The sequence below is a fragment of the Cervus canadensis genome, chromosome 13 (assembly GCF_019320065.1).
Source record: "Cervus canadensis isolate Bull #8, Minnesota chromosome 13, ASM1932006v1, whole genome shotgun sequence".
Classification (NCBI taxonomy): Eukaryota; Metazoa; Chordata; class Mammalia; order Artiodactyla; family Cervidae; genus Cervus; species Cervus canadensis.
The window spans coordinates 29,233,155-29,252,735 of record NC_057398.1 but is presented as its reverse complement, the minus strand read 5'-3'; the positions used below and the strand labels follow the sequence as shown (position 1 = coordinate 29,252,735).

Genomic DNA, 19,581 nt, shown 5'->3' with positions numbered 1-19,581 from the left:
GTCTGAGGCTCCCACCCAGAGACGAGGCGGGGAGCCTGCCCGAGGCCCCCAGGGCCTCCTGATCCACCATCCCCGCCACTACTTCCTCACACGTGTTCAGGCACCAGCGCCTTGAGCCAGCATCCAAACCTGGCTCTGGACCCTAAAAGCCCACTTTTAGGTTTTCTGAGAAATCCATCCTTTCCAGCAACTGGCTCAGGCAAATGAGAAGCACCTGGTTTGCACTGAGACTCCCTGTGAGGTTGTGGACACTTTGTTTCAGCTGGGCCTGCTGGGACTTCCCCAGGGGCTCAGTGGTAAAGAATCCCGTTTGCAATGCCAGAGATGCAGAAGATGTGGGTTCGATCCCTGGATCAGGAGGATCCCCTGGAGAAGGAAATGGCAACTCACTCCGGTATTCTTACCTGGAGGATCCCATGGAGAGAGGAGCCTGGTAGATTATAGTCCATGGGGTCGCAAAGAGTTGGATACGACTGAAGCAACTTAGCACACACTGATGCCAACCCCCACCAGGGGCAGGATGTTTGCACAGATCTTCCCCATGACGTGACGGGGCAAAGGGACAGTCCTCCTGACCACCTGCAAGGAGGGAGACAGGAGCACGGAGTGCCCAGCAGGGCACAACCCAGCCCACCCCTGATGTCTGGTCAGTGGGCATGCAGCAGCTGGCACTTAAAACCCTTCCATTTTCCCCAAAATCCCGCCCATGGGGCCCAAGTTTGTCCATGCCCCATCCACAGGCCCGAGTTCGGCCATGACCCTGGAGCCTCCAGGCTGGCCCGTGGTTTTGGCCTCTCGATGTCAGATCCCAAGGTCCAGGAAGGGTGGAAGAAGCTGCTGAATTCATGTGGTGGCCCAGGAGGAGATCAAGGGCAGGCCAGCTGTTCCTCAGCTTCTGGTGACCAAGGAAGGGGCCCAGGCGGCCAACTGCGGGGCTGGGCCCCGGACAGGCCAACCTTGAGGCCCCGGGGCTACCTGACCCTCAGAGCAGGCTCCGGCAGCCCACAACCTGCATGGCCCCAAATTCAGTCACCGCCTTCCTTGCCCTGCTGCCCTGGGGCCCCCGTGTGTCCTCACCTGGTAACCCCCCAGAGCCACAGGACACCTCACATGGTCATGTGTTAGCTTCACCCATCGTCATCATCAAGGGGTTCCAAGAACAGGAAGGTTTGAAACACTGTCTCTTCATCCCCACAAGGTCTGGCAAGGCACGGGCCCCCAACTTCATGGCCAAGTGGGTCTTTATTTCACGCGACGAGGGGGTGCCTTCAGGAGGAACTTCTGGCCTTTTGTCACAATGTTGAGGTCTAATTAAACTCCCTTCATGTTCCCTAAACACAGTGGAGGAAGGGGTCCACTGGGCAGACTAGCACCCTTGGCCTAGGGGTCTGGGCAAAGACAGAATGTTTGGTCTTGGGGTGAGTGCCCCAATTTCGGAGAAGAGGTGCCCAGGTACTGCCAAGTCCTGGGGCTCCCAGGCCTCAGCGCACCGGGACCCCTCACCACAGACCCCACCCCCAGAAAGTCAAGGCCTGGAAGGGGCCTTGCGCGTGCACGACCCTGGAGGGCCTGAGCCTGGGGGTCACAGACAGGTGTGGCCTCCCTGACCTCCTCCTCCCCTGGGAATGGCCTGTGTCCACAGGGCTCCGGCCCTTCCTGGCAATCACACTCATGGCTTCGTCACATCTCAAGTCTGGTTCCTGAGTGGCTGGCTCAGCACGATTAGGGGAGCCTGCTCGGGTCGCCCAGCTCTGAGCTCCGGGTTGGGAGAGACGGTATGCACACAGGGCGGCCCCAGGACCAGGGAGGCCGGCGGGCAGCCCTGCACGGTGCTGCTTCCGAGGCGAGCCCAGGCCCCGCCGCCGGCCCCGCTGCATTCCTGTGGAGACATTCCTGGCATGCTACGGAATTTCACAGCGTGACACAGAGCCCCGGCAGTTCCTGGCTGACGTGAGACTGTCCGCTCACTGCACAAGACCGGTTCCATCTCAGAACCATGGCCTTGAGCCTGCCCGGCCACACAGCGGACTCCCGTCAAAACGCACGGCGTGTGGCTCCAGCCGCATCCTCCCCAAAATCCAGATCACCGGCTCCGCCACAGGAAGACACGACTGCAGCCCCATCAGCGCAGTGACTGCACTGACCTTGCCCGTAACTGCTCCGCGGAGGACCGGTCAGAGCCTAACACATGCCAGGAATGGGGCCCCTCCCCCGCTCACTCGGAGAAAAATGGGTTTAATTAAGACTTCCGTTATTAGTCATTTAATCAGTCATTAGCCAACACAGATGGAGACAATTTTTTACTTGAACAGATAGTTGATGCCCGAGGCCCACGAGCCCCACCTCCATGCAGGGTCGCCGTGACCGCCAAGCACCTAGGACAGGCTCTCATCCCCCCGAAAGGCTACCCGCCCTGAGCCTGTGTCCTGCCTGCTGTCCCCCTGCCTGCCAAGTCCCAGACAGCCCTGGGGGCACTGGGGCCGTCTTGGGCGTCAGCACCCCGTCCGCGGTGTGCAGGGCCCAGTGGGGCGGGCCTGGTGAGGCCGGGCAGGCAGCCTTGAGAGAGGTGCACCCCTAGCCATGGGGTAGGAATGGGGCCCACCTCAGCCCCCATGACTGAGTAAACAGGCAACTCCCCCCATGGCCATGGGCCAGGGGCTGCCTGCCTCCCCCAGTCCCCAGGCTTCTCCCTGCACCCTCTGCTTCTGGGAGCCAATTCTGGGCATCCTGACCAGCCTAGACAGCGTATTAAAAAGCAGAGACATCACTTTGCCGACAGAAGTCCCTGTAGTCAAAACTATGGTTTTTCCAGGAGTCACGTACAGATGTGAGAGTTGGACCATAAAGAAGGTTGAGAGCCAAAAAAATGAGGCTTTTGAACTGTGATGCTGAAAAAGACTCTTGAGAGTCCCTTGAACAGCAAGGAAATCAAACCAGTCAATCCTAAAGGAAATAAGCCCTGAACATTCATTGAAAGGACTACTGATGAAGCTGAAGCTCTGATACTTTGGCCACCTGATGCAAAGAGCCAACTTATTGGAAAAGACCCTGATGCTGGGGAAGATTGAGTGCAGGAGTTGAGGGGGCAACAGAGGTTGGATGGCATCATCGACTCAATGGACACTAGTTTGAGCAAACCCTGGGTGATAGTGAAGGACAGGGAACCTGGCATGCTGCAGTCCATAGGGTCACAAAGAGTCGGACACGACTTAATGACTGAACAACAACAAACTCCCCTCTCTGTGTCCTACCCAGAGCTCAGCCCTGGAGTGTGCAGGCAAATTCTCTAGAACTGAATCTCAGATGACCCTAAGAATCCCCACATGAGGACCAGGGCGAAGGCCCTCTTCCCCACCCCCGCCCCACCCCAGTTAGGAGAGCCTCTGGAAAATAAGAAAAACAGAAAGTTCTTTCTGTTGTTGTTAGTTGCTTAGTTGTGTCTGACTCTTTGCGAACCCATGGATTGTAGCCTGCCAGGCTCCTCTGTCCGTGGGATTTCTCAAGCAACAATACTGGAGTGGGTTGCCATTTCCTTCTTCAGGGGATCTTCCTGATCTAGGGATCGAGCCCGCGTCTCCTGCATGGGCAGGCAGGTTCTTTACCACTGCACCGCCATTAGCGACTTTCAAAGACTGAGAAGTGAGCCTTGTCGGAGTGGGAATAACAAACCAGAGCAGGTGTGGGGGCCGGGTGGGAACAGCTGGCCAGGCCGTGTGGCTCTGGTGCCCCGACTGCCCCCCCACCCCCGGCACGGCAGGATGTTTCCCGCCTGACGCAGGCCTGGAAGAATCACTCCCACGGCAGATGGAGAAGCTGGAGGCCGGGCAGCGCCCTTAACCCTTCACACACCTCCTGACAGGTACAACCCACAGTTCCCCCTGGGGGGGCGACCCCTGCAGCAGGCAGGCAGGCACCCCCAAACAGAAAGCACCCTACAGACTGTCCAGGGCCCAGAGCTGAGTACCAGCAGGTGCCCTGTGGGACAGGAGAGCCTCTGCAGACGAGGCCGAGCTCCCCGGGAGCGGAGCCAGGCCAGACACCGGGCCTGCGCCTGGGCCGGGGCTCGGAGCTCGTGGCCTGCGGCTCCTGTTTCTCGGGGGCCCTCGGGAGGCAGTGACAGTTTCCAGCTTGGCCCCAAATCAGGGTCAGCTGCAATGCTGCAATTAGCCGACTTCCAATTTTGGAAGTTTCTTACAGGCTCTCAGTGGGGGCCACAGAAGCCCTGGGTCCACGGCCCCCATGAGCTGCAGACCATCAGGGCAACGATTTCCCTGATTCATGTTTTGACTGGGCTCCCATGAGTGCCGGTTTGATCCTTCCCCACTACCACCACTGCCAAGGTGATGGACTCAACCCAGACTGCCCAGGGCTGTCCCCTGATCAGGCTGCAGGAGGGGGCCCCTGCCCTCTCGCAGCCAGTCTGCCTCACAGACTGGTTGCCATGGCCAGATCAGGTCTGGGGATCCACACCCCATGCCCTGTCTATGTGTCCATTTCAGAGCTTGGAAAACTGACAGTCACAAGGGCCAGAACCCATGCCCCAAGCCCCCTGCCCTGTCAGTCTGTGGTGGACAGGGCCACTGGGAACCCCTGACCCACTAGGGAACCAGTCTCCCCAGAATGTGAACCACTTCGCCACTGCCCTTGGTGCATCTGGCCAGGGAAGCCCACTGCCTGCCTCCACTCTGCTCCAGCCAAAGAATGTGATGTGTGCAGGTGCCCCACTCGCCAGGGTCTGGCCAAACAGCCTCAAGCTTCTTATCCAATCAGGGCCCTTTTCTCATCTCTACCCATTGGCTCTCTCAACCTAAGACATGAGGAAAAGCACTGAGAAGCCACAGAACATGGAGCTTGGCTCTGGCACCCACGCTGTGCCCAGGATCAGTGGGCATCGCCTTGGCAATGGCTCTGCTGGGGGACAGACGTGCTTGTGGTCATTTCTGTGGACAGGACCCAGGGCAGACTCCTGGGGCCTCTGTGATGCCGGTGCAGTCCTGTGTAGCGCCAGCTCCAGAAGGATGCTCTCTGGGCCTCCGGAAGGGAAAGGCACGGCCAGGGGACAGCCAGTGGACTGGCAGAGGGCAAGGCCCCCGGTCCTCCTGGGGGGCTGGGGGGCCACCAGGGGCTTCACTACAAGCATCGTCTCACAGGGACACATCCTTCAGATCGAGATGCCACTGGGGGGCCTGGAAGGACAACCCCACGCAGCAGGCGCAGGATGAGGGGGCAAGAGTTGGAGGCCGCCCTTCACCAAGAAGTCCCACCCTTCAGGGCAGGTCACTGGGAGACAAGCTGGGGCTCTCTGGGTGCCAGGCCTCGGTTTGGTCCATTCAGACTTCTGCTTCCAGCCAAGGTGGATCGCGAGGGGCCGGACTTGCTCTCCCACGAGGACACATGTAATTAACTGGACAAGATATACAACAGAGCTGGAGACATTTCACGTCTGATGTTGAAGGGTGGGGATCCATCATGATGAGCCCACCAGCCCCCAGCATGCTGCCCCCAGAGTCTCCAACTGTGGCGCAGGAAGGGGACTCGGGCAGGTTCAGGAGTGCCCCCGAGGGGGGACACAGAGTGGGAGGCCTGGAAAGCCAAGGCACTGCGAGTTTGCTGGACAGAAGCCCTGGAGAGGAGGGAGCCCTGGAGTCTGCAGAGCACAGATCAACCCGTGCATGTGAGGATCGATCATGCTGGAGGCCAGGAAAGACCCACCAAGAGGGTCAAAAGGAGTCATGCCCAGAGCTCAAGCAAGATGTGAAAAGTGGGGGCTCATTCTCACAGCCAGGCTGAATTCACAGAGTGTCGGTTGGCATAATACTCACAGGGGTCCTACCTTAAACCCCACTGAACCTTCAAAGAAAGACCCACAAGAATCAAACTTTTTAAGCAGCGTAACAGCACAGAGGATAGGTAGAACAGAAAGTATCCAGCCTGCAAGAAGGTAACCCCAGTGTCTGGCATCTTTTCAAAGATCACCAGGCACGCAGGGAATGCAGGAAGGCAGGCCCCATAATGGGAGTAAAACCATCAATCAAAACTGAGCCTGAATGACAGAGCTGAAAGAATCTGTAGACAAGGACGCTGGATGGGTGATAACTGGACAGGACATGGAAGGTATGAAAAGACTGAATCAAACGTCCGGAGGTTGAAACTGCAATGTCCGAGGGAGGGGTAACAGCTGTAAAGAAGGCAAGTGGATCCAAAGTGAAACCCAGCGAGAAAGACATGACCAGACCCAGTAAACCAATCCTGCTTACTGAACCCTGAGACGACTTCAAGAAGCCAAATAGACACAAAAATCAGAGCTTCCAAAGTGATGCGGTGAGGAGGAGATGGAAAAAATATTTGAAGAAATAATGGCCCGGAGTTTTTCAAATTTGATGACAACTATGAACCCACAGGTACCAGACAATGAAGAACCCGAAGCACAAGAAAAAGGAGCACAAAGACTCTAACCACAGGGCGGGGGACTGCAGGACCTTGGGGTACACCCAGCCCCTCACGCATCCCTCCCCACCCCACCCAAACCCGAGTCATGGGTCTCCCCCATGTGCTTTCCCACCGACCTGGGGTCCAGGTGGAGTCTGAGAGGCAGCCCGTTAAGTGTCCCAGCTCCAAGCCCTCCTGATTCCAGTGCTGTGTACACCAGGGGGGCCCAGTCGGCACTTCTGGGCCCAGACAGAACCACCACCTCACACACCGCCCAGGCTGCAGCTGCGCCCACAGGTCCACCAGAACCGTCAGTTAACCTGCACCTCCGGCGGCTCCTTCCTGACTCTGCCTCTGTTTTCTTGAAGCCCTGGGGGTTCTGTAAAAACTCTCAGGATTCTTGTAACCCGGTTTATTTCTCTTAAAGCTGGCAGCCTGACAGGCTCTGGTTATTCTTAGAGCTGAATTATTTATCCGCCTCCCCTCCTTACCCGCACTTCAAAATCTTTAACGTGGCTCCTGGGTCCAAGCCAAGGCCCATTTTCCCCTACTCGAAATGAAATAATTTTGAAATCTTTTGTCTTTAATTTTTTATCACCCAAACCATGCATGTGGTATCGAAGCTTGGCAAGGGGTCAGAACCTGGTGGGTCACCAAGCCTGCGCAAGGAGCCCCCCCGGGCTCTGAGAACAGGAAACCGCTAGCCAGGGAGGACAGGGGTGGGTGTTGCCTGGTTCCCCCAGGTCCCTTTGGAGGATAATTCAGGGCAAATAATTCAGGATAATTGACACCTCGGACTCTGCCTCCCAGAGAGGATCCGGGCTGGCCATCCACACGTTGCTGGCTCCCTTGTCCCCCAAGGATGTGTGGGGGGCCTGAGGGTCTGACCCAGAGGAGAAATGGAGGAGGCGGCCAGGACTCAGCTGGGCACAGGGCCCCGTGTGGGCAACCTGCATTTCCCTGGAGACGATGCCAGGTGGTCCTTGCCAGGGACACAGGGACACATTTGGGTCCTCCTGAGCAGGTGACCCTCCCCTGCGGGCAGGCAGGGTGAGCCTGTCACACAGCAGAGCGGAAGCTGGAGTGGTCGAGACAGACACGCTGAGACTGGGCCTCAAGGGGAACAGCTGTGGCAGCTGCCGCCACAGGTGAGGGTCTCCAGCCCTCAGACGTGTGGGCCCGGCCCCTCCTGTCTTCACCCGCTGCCTCTCCTCTCCCGCCTCACGCGGGGGATGCCAGTGCCCCACGGCCCCGCCCCCGCTGAGTCCTGGCTGCCGCTCGTCACTTCCTGCTGGAAAATAAGCATAGCTCTCACGTCCCCTCCACACAGACTGCGTGTCCGCGAGGCCCGCTGCGGCTCTGGTGCCCACTTCTCAGAGCTGCCCCTGGATTCTGCATGCATTCTGCACGTGCAGTGCCTGTGGGGTGGACGGGACCGGGTTTGTCCGTCTCCAGCTCCATCCGTCCATGGGCATGTCTGGGATTAGATGGTGGGGTTCAGGGGCTGAGGGCTCAGAGCCTCACAGGGACACCCCCCGCCACCAGGTGCAGGCAGAGCGAAGAGAAGCTGACAGCAGTGGGCCTGGGAGGACAGGATGGTCACACAAGGGCCAGCCTGCGGCCTCTGCCATCCTCAGGCCTGGATGCCAGGGGCCCGGACTCAGGTGCTGGGCTGTACATTCAGAGCCTCTTCCTCTCTCCCTGCAGGCTTGATGGGGTGGCCACGGTGGAGCCAGCAGCGGAGGCCTTCCCAGGTAGGCAGGCAGCTGGCGAACACGGTCAGGTAGGGCATCCCCAGCTGTCACTCCACCATCCCAGCAGACCCTTTGCGTCAATCCCTGAGCACATCATCAGAAAGGGCAGCTCTGGGGCTCCGGGTGGGCCCTGGGGCGCATGAAGCTGCCCCCAACCATGCTCTCCGGGCCCTCCGAAGAAGCACCAAGAGGGCCTGGGCAGGAGGAGGGTGTGCCAACGGGCCGAGGGTCCTCCCAAGCCTTGGTCCCTTCAAAGGACTGCATATGCCAGGCCAGGGTGCCTCCTGTCCCCTCAGCCAACGTGAAAATCCCTGGCTCCTGTCTCTGGGATCCTGATCAGAAGGTCAGGAGGCCTTCAGGTGTGGGCCCCCCCGACCCCTCGTGCAGCGGTGAGTGTCGGCAAGCCCTGCGGGCTGACTGCAGCCAGAAAGGCCCTTGTGCGGGGCAGGCCCCCCATCTTTCCTTTGGGCTGGTGCTCGCTGCCCCAACAGCCACACACGCCTACCAACTAGCCAGTAGGGTCAGCACCGAGGTCACCCCCAGCAGAACCCTAGGACCCCTGCATGCTAAGGAGGCAGTGGAGAGACTGCCCCCACCCCACCCCATGCACCACCTGGGGGAGGCCAGCAGGGGATAGGCTGGACGTCCAGGCTGTGAGGGGCAAAGCCAGGTCGACGGCTCTGAAACGTGGGTCAGGCCGGGCCAGGCCAGGCTGGGCGCTGGGCCCATGGCAGGACCACGTGGCGGTCGTGGCGGTTGGGGCCAGGCCTCGGGTGGTTTCTGAGGCAGGCAAGGGGGCCCCCAGCCAGGCCTTTCCCATCTGCTGGGAGAAGGGCGGCCTCAGGAACAAGGTCAGCTGAGGGCTAGGGCTCGGCTCTGAGGCCACTCCCCCACCGGTCGGCGCCCTCGGCCGCGGCTGGAGTGGCTGCATGTTCCCGGGAACACCTAGAAACCGGCTGCTTGGAAACACTCTGCGTTGCCATGCGCAGTTTTCCTCCAGACTGGCCAGGGAGGCCCGGTGCCCCGGCTGCGGAATGTGGGCCCCCTCCTGGCCCCCCGGCCCCCCAGAACCGTGGTTTCTTCTGAAGGAACTGACTCAAGGCTGAGCAAATTCCTGCCAGCCCCAGAGGCCCTTTCTCGTCTGCCCCGGGGAACACGGGGCAGCCACGGGCCCCCAGGCTGGCCTGAGTCGGAGGGCAGCCGTGCAGCCAGGGAGGCGGCCTGTTTTCCAGGCCCGGGTGCTGGAATGTTCCCTGACGGTGGGAGCGGACCTCCGCGCCCCCCTCAGCCGCGGCTGCATTCCTGGTGGGAGCCCCGGCCAGCCCGGCGAGCTTTTTCCGCGATCTGGTGCCAGCCCCCGCGGGCTCGGGCGGGAGAGGACGGTTTCCACGGCAACCTCACTTTCTGTTATTTCTTATTTTCTTTTTTATGGTTTCTCCAACTTTGAAGCTCTCCAGACAGTTACAGACTATGGAGGAAAAGTACTTCCTTCTCTCCCCACGTCCCCCAGTGGGCGGCCCCCCGCCCCACCCCCAGAGCTGCCCCTTCCCACAAAACAAGCCAGACAGCCATGTCTTCAGAGGCTAATTATTTTTAAAAAACATTCTAGAGGAAGTTAATTATTTTTCTCCTAAAAAGATAGGAAAGTATTTTCAAAAGAACCCCTGCCCTCAGCCACACGGCCCCACTGGCGGGGACGGGAGGCCTTGAGCCGGGCCCACCTTGCAGAGCTGGGTCTGCATCCCTGGTGTGGCCCCTACTCCACCCGAAGACACAGAACCATCGCTGGGCCTGTGTCCTGAGATGGGAGGTGGCTTCACTCACCCCCAGTGCACTTACTTACATTATACCCCCAGCACCCCTGGAAGAGAAAGGCCTGCCGCCCTAGACCAGGCACCGAGCTGGGGGCCCTGAGGGTGGGAGCAGAGGATCTGAGGGTGGCAGGAGCTGAGCCCACGTGCCCATCTCTTGCAGGCGAGTACGTCCTCATGATTCACGACGTGACCACCCCTCCATTCCTGAGCCACACGCTGCCCACGGCCTTCAAACACCTTCGGGTCTTGGCAAGGGGGGCAGGCCAACAGCCCCACGTCCCCAGAGAAGACCCAGAAGCCCTGAGCTAGAGGTGTGCCTGAGACTCCTGCCACTGGCTTTAATAAAATGCTCAACAACCACTTCTGAGTGCTAACCAGAGGGCACGGCCCCTGCCCGAACACCTAGACCCATGCTGGCTCATCTGGGCCTCCCGAGGCTGGGCGGGTGGTGTGACCAGTGCCCTTCTCCGCTGTCTCAGCTGCACCATCCATGCTTTCCCCAGGGTGAGCCCAGGCCAGCCAGCACCTGCTTCCTGCCATCCCTGCCCTGGAGGGTGGCTCAGGGGCCTTCCCAAATCTGGGGGCCACAACAGCTCCCAAATGGGAAATCAAGAGGCCACCAGCTGATGACTGGGTCACACACTGAACTGAGAGGCCTTGTCTGCAGGGATCGCTTCTCAGATGTTACAGCAGCCTCTGAAATGCAACCCCAGCGGATAAACCAGGCCTCAGGTCAGGGATAGAAGCCCAGCACACCGGGAAGCCTGGGGGCAGCCAACCCTCTACTTGGGGCTGACCACACCCCAGCCTCAGATCCAAGGACCCCCACCTCCCTGCATCCAAAAGGAACGAGCTCATCCCCAGCCTCTCCTGATGGTTAAGTCAGGTCCCCAACCTGACCACCTGCTTCCTTCATGGAATGGGGAAAGGGACACCCAGAGCCCTCTGGTCCTGGCCAGCAGTCACCTCTGGGCCAGGGTGGACTGGCCACTGAAGCCCCAGCTGCCATCTCCCATCCTAAAGGCCCTCCTGACCATCACCCTCCGTCCAGCATCCACTGCCCTCCCACACCTATGGTCGTCGACGCCCTCCTTCTCCCCCATGAACACCCTATCCCACCCATGAGTACTCCCAGCAGGGCTCCCTGCCTCCTCTCTACCCAGCACGCCCCAAGGAGCTCCAGACATCACTCTTGGCCCTGGTATGCCCCGCCCCCCACCCCCGACTCAGCCTTGGGGCCCAGAGCCCGCTCCCTCCCCCAGGTTCCTGATCTCTCCCAGCGACATGGCCAGCAGCAATGGTGGGGCAGCCCCCTTGGGCAGGAGTCCAGGGCCCTTCAGACCTGATGTGCCCCATACTAGCTCTTCCTGCTCCACGGAGAACACCACAACCTTCTGTTGTCAAGGCCCAAACCGTCAGCATCTGACTGTTCTCTGGCTCTGTGAGTCACATCCCCACCCTGCCCCCAATGATCCTACGGGTGCTCAAGGTGCATCTGCAGCACGACCCATCTCACCACGGCGCCCCTCCCCAACACAAGGGGCTGTCGGGCCACGTCATGACCAGGACCGCAGGCCCAACCAGAGCTGGTCCTCACCGCTCACTGCCCTGACCCCCACAGCCCCCCGCTCCCTGCAGCCCTTCAGCTGAGCCAGGTATGCTCTGCCTCATGGCCTCTGCATGTGCCCTTCACCTGCTTGGTGGGTGAGGAATCTGCCTACAATGCAGGAGACCCCGGTTCCATCCCTGGGTCGGGAAGATCCTCTGGAGAAGGAAATGGCAACCCACTCCAGTATTTTTGCCTGGAGAATCCCATGGACAGAAGAGCCTGGCAGGCTACAATCCATGAGGTCACAAAGAGTCAGACACAACTGAGCAACTAACTCTTTTCACCTGCTCACAAGACCTTCCTAGGTCACCTGCTCCAAAGCCTCGCCCCACATCCAGCAACACTGCCCACCCCCCTGCCCATGCCACCACCTCTCTCCTCCCCTACACGTGTTACGGGCCAGCATGCCATGCATCTCACACAGGAATCTCCTGAAGGCCAGGCACTTCTTCAGTTCTGTTCACCAGCACAGCTTGACACCTGGTGAAGTGTGCGGCCTACAGGAGGTGCCCAGAAGGTACTTGTAACCAATGGGTGGACGTGGAGCGCCCAGCTGGTGCAGCAGCCACTCTGAGACGTGTCCAGAGGCACTGGAGACAAACAGGCAGAGGAGGTGTGCAGGACGGGGCAGGAGGCAGATGACAGCTGGAAGAACAGGCAGAGAGCAGACAGATGGAGTGATGGTGGGTGGGGATGGATGTAATTATGGATGGATGGATGCAAGAGGTAGGTCTGGAGGAGGGTATGGCAACCCACTCCAGTATTCCTGCCTGGAGAATCCCACAGAGGAGCCTGGAGGGCTACAGTAGTCCATGGGGTCGCAAAGAATTGGACATAACTGAAGACTAATACCACACTACGTGGGATAATTATGTTCTCACATGAAAAGCCAGAGGAGTCTGATGACCAGAACCATTCCAGTCATGTCCTTGGACCCATCCCTTCACCATTGCTGCTTGTCTCTTAGTAGGTTCCCACCCAATTCCCCTCAACACACCTGCCTCAACACAGACACAGCTAGCAGTAGGGGCAGCTGGGGTGGAGCTGGTCCCCCTGCAGAACCAGGTGACCTCTGCCTCTGCTGGGCCCCGGCTCCCAGAGCAGATGGGGCAGCTGGGCACTGAGCCCCCAAAGGGCTAGCTGAGACAACAGAACAGAGAGGAGTGACAGCCAGGGAGGAAAAGGGGGTCCAGGAAAAAGAGGGCTGACCTAGTTCTGAGTCTAAGAAGTGAGGGGGCTGCTGGGCACCTGGAGCAAGCCGCACCTGCTGGCCTCTTTCTGTTCCAGGAGTTCAAGCAGCCACTGACGATGTCAGCCTGGTCCAGCCGGGCCTCGACCTCTGAATATCTGTAATAGAGTAGGAGAGTAATAGGCCATGGTGTCCCAGCAATGAGTCCCCAGAGGGGCCTGTTCTCGGGAAGCTCTGACTCCTGTGTTGTGTCTGGGCCCCAGGGGTCTCTGTCCTGCCCAAAGTGCATGGAGATAGCTAGAGGGGACTGCAGGACAGTCCTCTCCAGAAGGGGGTGCAGGTGAGCTGTGGGGTGAGGGGGGTAGCAGTGTCCACACTTGGCTGCATGAGTGTGGGGGCAGATTCCCAGCAGGACCCCAAGTGTGGGGCCAGGAGCCAAAGGGCCACGTGCCCCTGAAAGCCCCCTGAGACCACTTCCTCTGGGCACCACAGTCCACCCGGCCCGCCTGAGACAGCAAATTCTCTGCAGCTCTTCCTTCTCCTCAAGATGAAACCACATTTCTGTCAAAAGGAAAACAATGAAAATGATGTTTCAATTTAGAAAACAAAAACGCTGGAAACAGAAGCAGCTGCTGTCTCCCGCATGCCCCGGTCAGGAGGCATCTTCTGGGGTTGAACTCCAAACCGACATCATGGTTTCCAGTCACCAAGCTCAGGGCTGCAAGCTCAGGGCCGGTCTCATGAGGACACAGGCCTACTCGGACGCAGGGCAGGGGCTCCCCATGTGGGGCCCCTGCAGCTTGGAGCAAAGCTGACTTCCAAATGCAGACCAGTTAAACCTCTATACTTTCCAAAGCCTGAAATCAGGGGCGGCTCGGAGTCTGGGAGGTGGGGAACCCATGACAGTTCTGGTCCCGAGTGAAAGGCACTTCCCCTGCCCCACCCCGTGCCCACCCCCTGGCAGGAGTCCTGGGTGGGGCGTGGGCACCACTCCTGGCCAGTGCACCTGAGTTGATGACCAGCAGGTCTTTTAGGGGCCATGGCCTCAGGAACCCACTGGACTTCGGCTTAAGGTGTGGGGGAGCTGGAGGCTCACAGAGGTACTGCCCCTACCCTGACAAGACCCCCCAGTCCTGTGTCCCACAGACAAATCTGTACAAAATCTGAATTCTCAAAAAAAACACCAAAAAAAGAGGGAGAGTCAGCAGCAGCCAGAGGTGCTGGCCTGGCCATCATGTCGGCTGGAGGAGGAGCTGAGTGGGGAGGAGGGTCCTGAGAGGGCGGCGTCCAGCCTGGACCATGAAGAGCCAGAGCATCAGACGGCTGGGCTCCATCGGGCCTGCCTCCCTGGGGGGACTCTGCATCTGCCCCTGGCCTGAAGACCCTGGCGCCACCTTCTCAGAGGAAGCAGGCCTCCTGGGGCCTCCCACAGGCCAGGTGGGCCCCCAAGCCACCCACCTCCATGCCAGGGTGAGGGGCAGGCAGACAGAGGTGGTTGTAGAGGTGCCATGAGGCTGCCCCCACGTGCCTCACACCCCAAGGAGGGCACCTTTTCCCCTGGGGCCTCAGTGTCCCCCGTGGGCCCTCCTCCTGCCCTCTGACTTCTGAAAGGGTGGCAACATCGGCTCCAGATGGTCCACTTATGTAATGGACATTTACTGAGTGACAAGCACGAGCCTGAGTCCTGAGTCAGGAACCACCAGAAACACAGAATGTCTTCCTTCCTTGACTGAAGTCTGGAGCCACAGACAAGAGACGCAGAGACAAAGAGATGAGAGAGGTGGGGGTATCTGCCCTCTGTTCAGCCCACTTCCCTGTAGAGCCTTGGCAGGCACGGCCCCTCAGACCATTAGCAGCGGCGTAGCAGTCAGCACAGGACAGAGCCTGGCACAGGCAGCGCCTCCTGGCCTCCCCTCCCACTGGTCCGTGGGTCACCCAGGATGCTGCCGGGGGAGGCCTCCCTTCTCCACATCCTGGGCAGGCCGCCGAGTCTCGGTGCCAGGCAGGTGGCGAGGCCAGCTGTGGAGAACCACCTCCCGCCACCCCAAGCAGAGCTTCCTGGAGGGTGCAGGGGGACCAGCCTACCAGTCTGGCGCCTGTGCAGCATGGCCAGCTCACTGCAGACTCGAGGCACCCTGGGAACCTCGGTCCTCGGAGCATCAGCAGGGGTCTCTGGGCCTGTTTCAGCCAGATCACTGGGGCATACGCCAGCCGCCCAAGGCCTCTTCCTTCCTGCCCCATCCCTGCAGGGCACAGTCAGCCACTGAGAACAACCCGGGGCCTCTCTGATGGAAGAGCCAGGCTGGGTTGGGCACAGGGGACCTTGGGAGATGGGTGGGTGGTGGCTCCAGTAGGCCCTCTCCTCAGGCTGGGAACCCTGAGGTTCGGCCCCTCAGTAGGCCTAGGGAGCGGCCGGGGCAGGCAGCGAGCTAGGCAGTGACCCGCACTGGCCACAGTGGCCCCCGCCCAGGCTCCTCCTGGCGGGAGGCCCGAGGTCTCGAGGCGCAGGCGGGTGCCCACTGCCACGGCCAGGGACGTTCTCTGGCGGAGGCTATAAATAGGACTGTCATCAGTCGGAGGCAGCCTGACCATGCGCCAGATGTACGGTATACTGAGCCAGCAGGCCAGCCCTCCTACCCGTTCTCCTGGTCACTGCCCACAGGGGTGTCACCCCTTTCGTCCTGCTGCCCCCCGCCCCGACACCGGGAGAGGCCCTCCCACAGATGGGGCTGCAGAGCCCAGCAGGGTGGACCGGATGGGAGTCCTGCCTCCAAGGGCAGGCTGGAGGAGCGCTGCCCAGCCCCCAACCCCTCAGTGCTCCCTGGCCCTCCCCCCTGCACAGGTGCCAGCCTGGCCACAGCAGTCATGGGGACCTCTGCACCAGGTCAGGCCAGGCTGGCCCTCCAGGAGTTTCCCATCCTGTGGGCTCATCCGTGGTGAGCTCCTCTTAAGGACACCACTAGAAAAGACGGAGCAGACATAAAGGGTAGCCATCAGGCAGATGCCAGGGTCAGGGCTGGGGTGCACCTGGGCACCACACAAGTGCTGATTAGGCAAGAACCTGCTGGCCAGCGTTGCACTGGAGGGCTGGGGAAGGAGCTGGCCAGCTGTGGTGAGCTGGTGGAGGGCAGGAAGCCAGTGGGGTGGGGGGTCCATGTGTTGGACAGTGCCAGAGAGAGGTAAGCCGTGTGGACTAGGGGGTTACCATCCTGATGACGGAGAGGCTTAGGGACAGAGATAATCAGGCCTAGAGAAAACAGGGAGGGAGTGTAACGCAGGGGAAGGTCAGTAAGGCCTTCTTTGGTCACGTCCTTCAAGGCCCATCCCACCTCCCACCCTGGCTGCTGGGGTGCCCTGGGGTTGCCCCTCCAGAGGAAGCGCTTAGCCGCCTAGCAGTGACTAGGATAAAGTCCGGCCTGGATGAGGGACCTAGATGGAGAACACTGCAGAGAAATGGGGCCAAGGGCCTGTGCTGAGTGGGGCAAGGTTTTGGCACAGGGATGCTTTTCCACACCAGTGGGATCGCGCTCCCAGAATTCAAGGGATTTTAAAGGATCGGGGTTTTCCTTCGAAACTGGCATACTAGGCAAGCGACCCCCCACAGAAAAACAGCACCCAAGCTGAGCTGAAACCTCTATTCGAATGTGGACCCCCAGGGCGCGCCCCTCCCCGCGCTCGGTCGGGAGCTGCAGTTCCCACCTCCGCCGCCGGGGGCCGCGCCGACACCCCTCCCGACCCCCCCAAACCTAGCTACACTCAGACGCGTGGACACGTCAGCGCCCGTCCGCCCCCGCAAGGAAGACGCTCAGAGAACCGGGGAGCCACCACCCTACCCCTGAGCGAGGGCTCGCTCCAGCGCAACGTGCCCGCGAGGCGCCGCCTCCCCAGAGTACCCCTCTCTCTCCCGCCATCCCAATTCTCCCCCGCGCGCCGGGCGGGAGGTGGTCACTGCGCTCAGGACGCGGTGGGAGGGCGCACTTCCTGCGGCCCGCCCCCTCCTTCCCGAGCGCGCGCCGCCTCCGGGCCCCCGAACCGCGCGCCCAGGCTGCGGAGTGGGGGTTGTCGCGGCCCGCTCGGCCCCCAACGGGGCCTGAACCTGATCCCGCCCCTCGCGGGGGAGGGGATCGATCTCGCGGCGGCGGGGTATCGCGCGGCCCCACCCCCGGTGCCAGCGCAGGCGTGGAGAGGAGGGGCCTGTGCGGAGGCGGGCCGCCCCGTCGTAACCCCTTCGTCGACCCCGCCCCACGGCCGGAAGCGCCCCCGTGCCCACCCCCGTCGGAATCCGAGGCGGACTGAGCCCCGCGCCCCACGCCGGGCAGGGGGAGGGGAAGTGAAACCGGGCAGCGGAGCCTGGGGCCGCGTCGGGGTTTCTGCAGACGCGTCATCGGAAACTGGGGCCGCGGGGCGGGGGCGCGGCAGCCGCGCGGCCCTTCCGGACCCGGCAGCCAGCGTTCCAGGCGCCCCCGCCCTTCCCGGGAAGCCCCTCGGCCGCGGGATGGGGCGCAACACGCGCCCCTCCCCGGCTCTCAACAGCCTCGTTGGATCGCAGAAGGAAGCTTCGCGGAAGGAAGTGGGGGGAATCTGCCTAGTCCCCAACTGGGGCGTGGTCTTCCTGGGGCGGGCCGGGCTCCTGGCACCGCCCACGAGGGGCGCACACCCTCTCGGTGACTCACTCCGGCGGTGACACCCACTCTGCCTGACTCACTGGGCGTCGTGCCCCATACGGACACCCAGTGCTGGGGTGTATCTCGGGTTCACGTTATGTACCCCCATCGGTGCGTTTGCGGGGCGTCTGAAACCCGCGTGACTTGGGAGAGGCCTTCTGGGGTGCCGTGCAGCCTTGGGGTGTGTCCAGCCTCTGCCCAGTAGGGCGTGGCCCCCGTACCCGCCGCCCTAGACTCGGCACCGGGAACCTGGAGTCGCGTGCAAGGGAGGTAGCAGAGGGGCTCAGGTTCACCCCAAAACGGCCTGCAACCATTCCCCACCCCCGGGCCTGCGCACCCTCCCCAGCCCGGCTTCCGGCCAGGCCGGAAGGAGCAGGAATTTGGAATGTTTGGAACCGGAGTTATAATTCTCCCGAGGCTTCTCCGCTCCAGCCCGCCCTCCGCCCAGAGGGGGCGGGGAAAGGGGCGGGGCCTAGTCTGCCTCAGAGGAGGGGGTGGTACTCCAGGGCTGGGGGCAACCCTGGCGTCTGGCCGGGTCGCGATCTCACGGGTTCTGGGGTAAATCCAGGCCGAGGGAGACCCGGGCGCCCCACGGCGCTGCCTTCCGTCCCGGGCTCCGGGCCCACCGCCTCCCTCAGGCCCGAGGGCACAGCAGGGTTGGGGTGCGCCCCGCGTCCAGGCAGGGAGGCCGCACTGGGCGGAGGAGCCCGGACCAGCTGGGCCTCCCGGCGCTGGGCGTGTCTTAGCCGCCGCTGTTTTCCCGCCAGGGAAGCAGCCGTGGGGAAGGCAGACACCCCCGGTGACGGGCCGGTGACACCTGCCTGGCCCGCCGGCTACTGCCCTCTGCACGCAGCAACTCCCCTCCCCGCCGGCCCGGCCTTGGCAGGGAGCCTCCTCCACACACCACCAGAGCCTTTTCTGGGACTGTTTTTTCTTAGAAACAGGAAGTTGGGGTGTGGGCCACACGTCCCGCAGGTCAAGGCCCCGCCGTCGGCAGAGCATGGTGGGGGTTTGGACCCATGGGAATGCGCCACCCTGCCTAACCCCTGCAGCTCTCGGCGATCGGCGCCCGATCGAAGCCAAAGGGTGGACGGTGGGAGAAGAGGGGAGGGGAACAGGAGAAGCGGGGCCTGGCCGCCCCGGCTCTGCAGCCCATGCGGCTGCAGCCCCACCTCTGGGTCACTCAGCCTGTCGTTGCCACCTCCACGAAGGCAACCCCAGGCGTGTGGAGCAGGGGTACTGGTGCTCTCCATCCGGCCCTGCCACCAGGCCTGTCCTTAAACGTGAGCAAGTAAGTGTGCACACTCACTGGAGCAGTGCACGCAAGGCCTGCCCGCAAGGCCAGGACACCACCAGCTCCAGACAAGGGGCCGTGCCTGTCCTGGGCCTGAGGACCTGGGTCTCCCATCCAGCCTCTGGGGGCCCAGCCCTGCCTCTTCTCCAGCAGAGCCCCAGGGGTTTCACTGGACAGGGTCCGGGTCTCCACTTCTGCCTTTGTCTGACACCTTGTGTTCAGGGCACCTGTCCTGGCAGTCCCACTGCCAGCCACTCTGGTGGGCGCCCCATGGAGGGATACTGTGGACACAGCCCTGGACGCCCAACCCAGCCCTCCTAGCCACTTCTGCCCACCCGGCCTAGACATGCTCAAGGTCCAGCCAGGGTCAGCAGCTGCCTGCCCCCACCCTCCTGGCCAGAACAGGGAGGTTTGGTTTTGGAGGCTTTCAGGCAGGCCCCCACCCCAGCCCTCGCTGTGGACCTGGGGGCCTCAGGGTGACAGAAGGTGGAGCCTAGGAGGGCTTGTGGGGTGGGCCCTGCCCCGAGTCTGTGCACACTTGATCTCCAGCTGGCAGGGCACCTGGCACCTTCTGACTTGGTGTGAGAGAGCAGAATGGGGGGAGGGAACCTGAGGGGCAGAAGTGGGGACAAGGAGGGGGAGGGCAGGCACCCCGACACTCAGCTGCCAGGGTGTGGGCCCCACGGCCACACCCACAGCCTGCCTGGGTGCCCGGAGAGGGGTGGGGGGACCTGACACCACCCGCCTCCCTAGGGCTGCAAAGCTGCACCATGATGAGGGCTCAGCCAGGTACCTGCTTGCCCTCTCTGCTGAACCCAAGTGGCCCTG

The 19,581-nt window shown here is 61.6% G+C and overlaps 1 protein-coding gene across 4 annotated transcripts in view; it reads left to right on the top strand.

The window, feature by feature from the left end:
• Positions 1–10,357, top strand: part of MORN1 (MORN repeat containing 1) — a 50,100-nt gene extending 39,743 nt beyond the window's left edge. For all 4 annotated transcript variants that reach the window (XM_043485740.1, XM_043485738.1, XM_043485739.1 and 1 more), the window contains 2 exons: positions 8,137–8,183; positions 10,158–10,357. In XM_043485740.1, coding sequence (XP_043341675.1) covers positions 8,137–8,183; positions 10,158–10,306 — 196 coding nt within the window. In that variant the 3' untranslated portion in view covers positions 10,307–10,357. The remainder of the gene's footprint in view (positions 1–8,136; positions 8,184–10,157) is intronic.
• Positions 10,358–19,581: the final 9,224 nt, after the last annotated feature.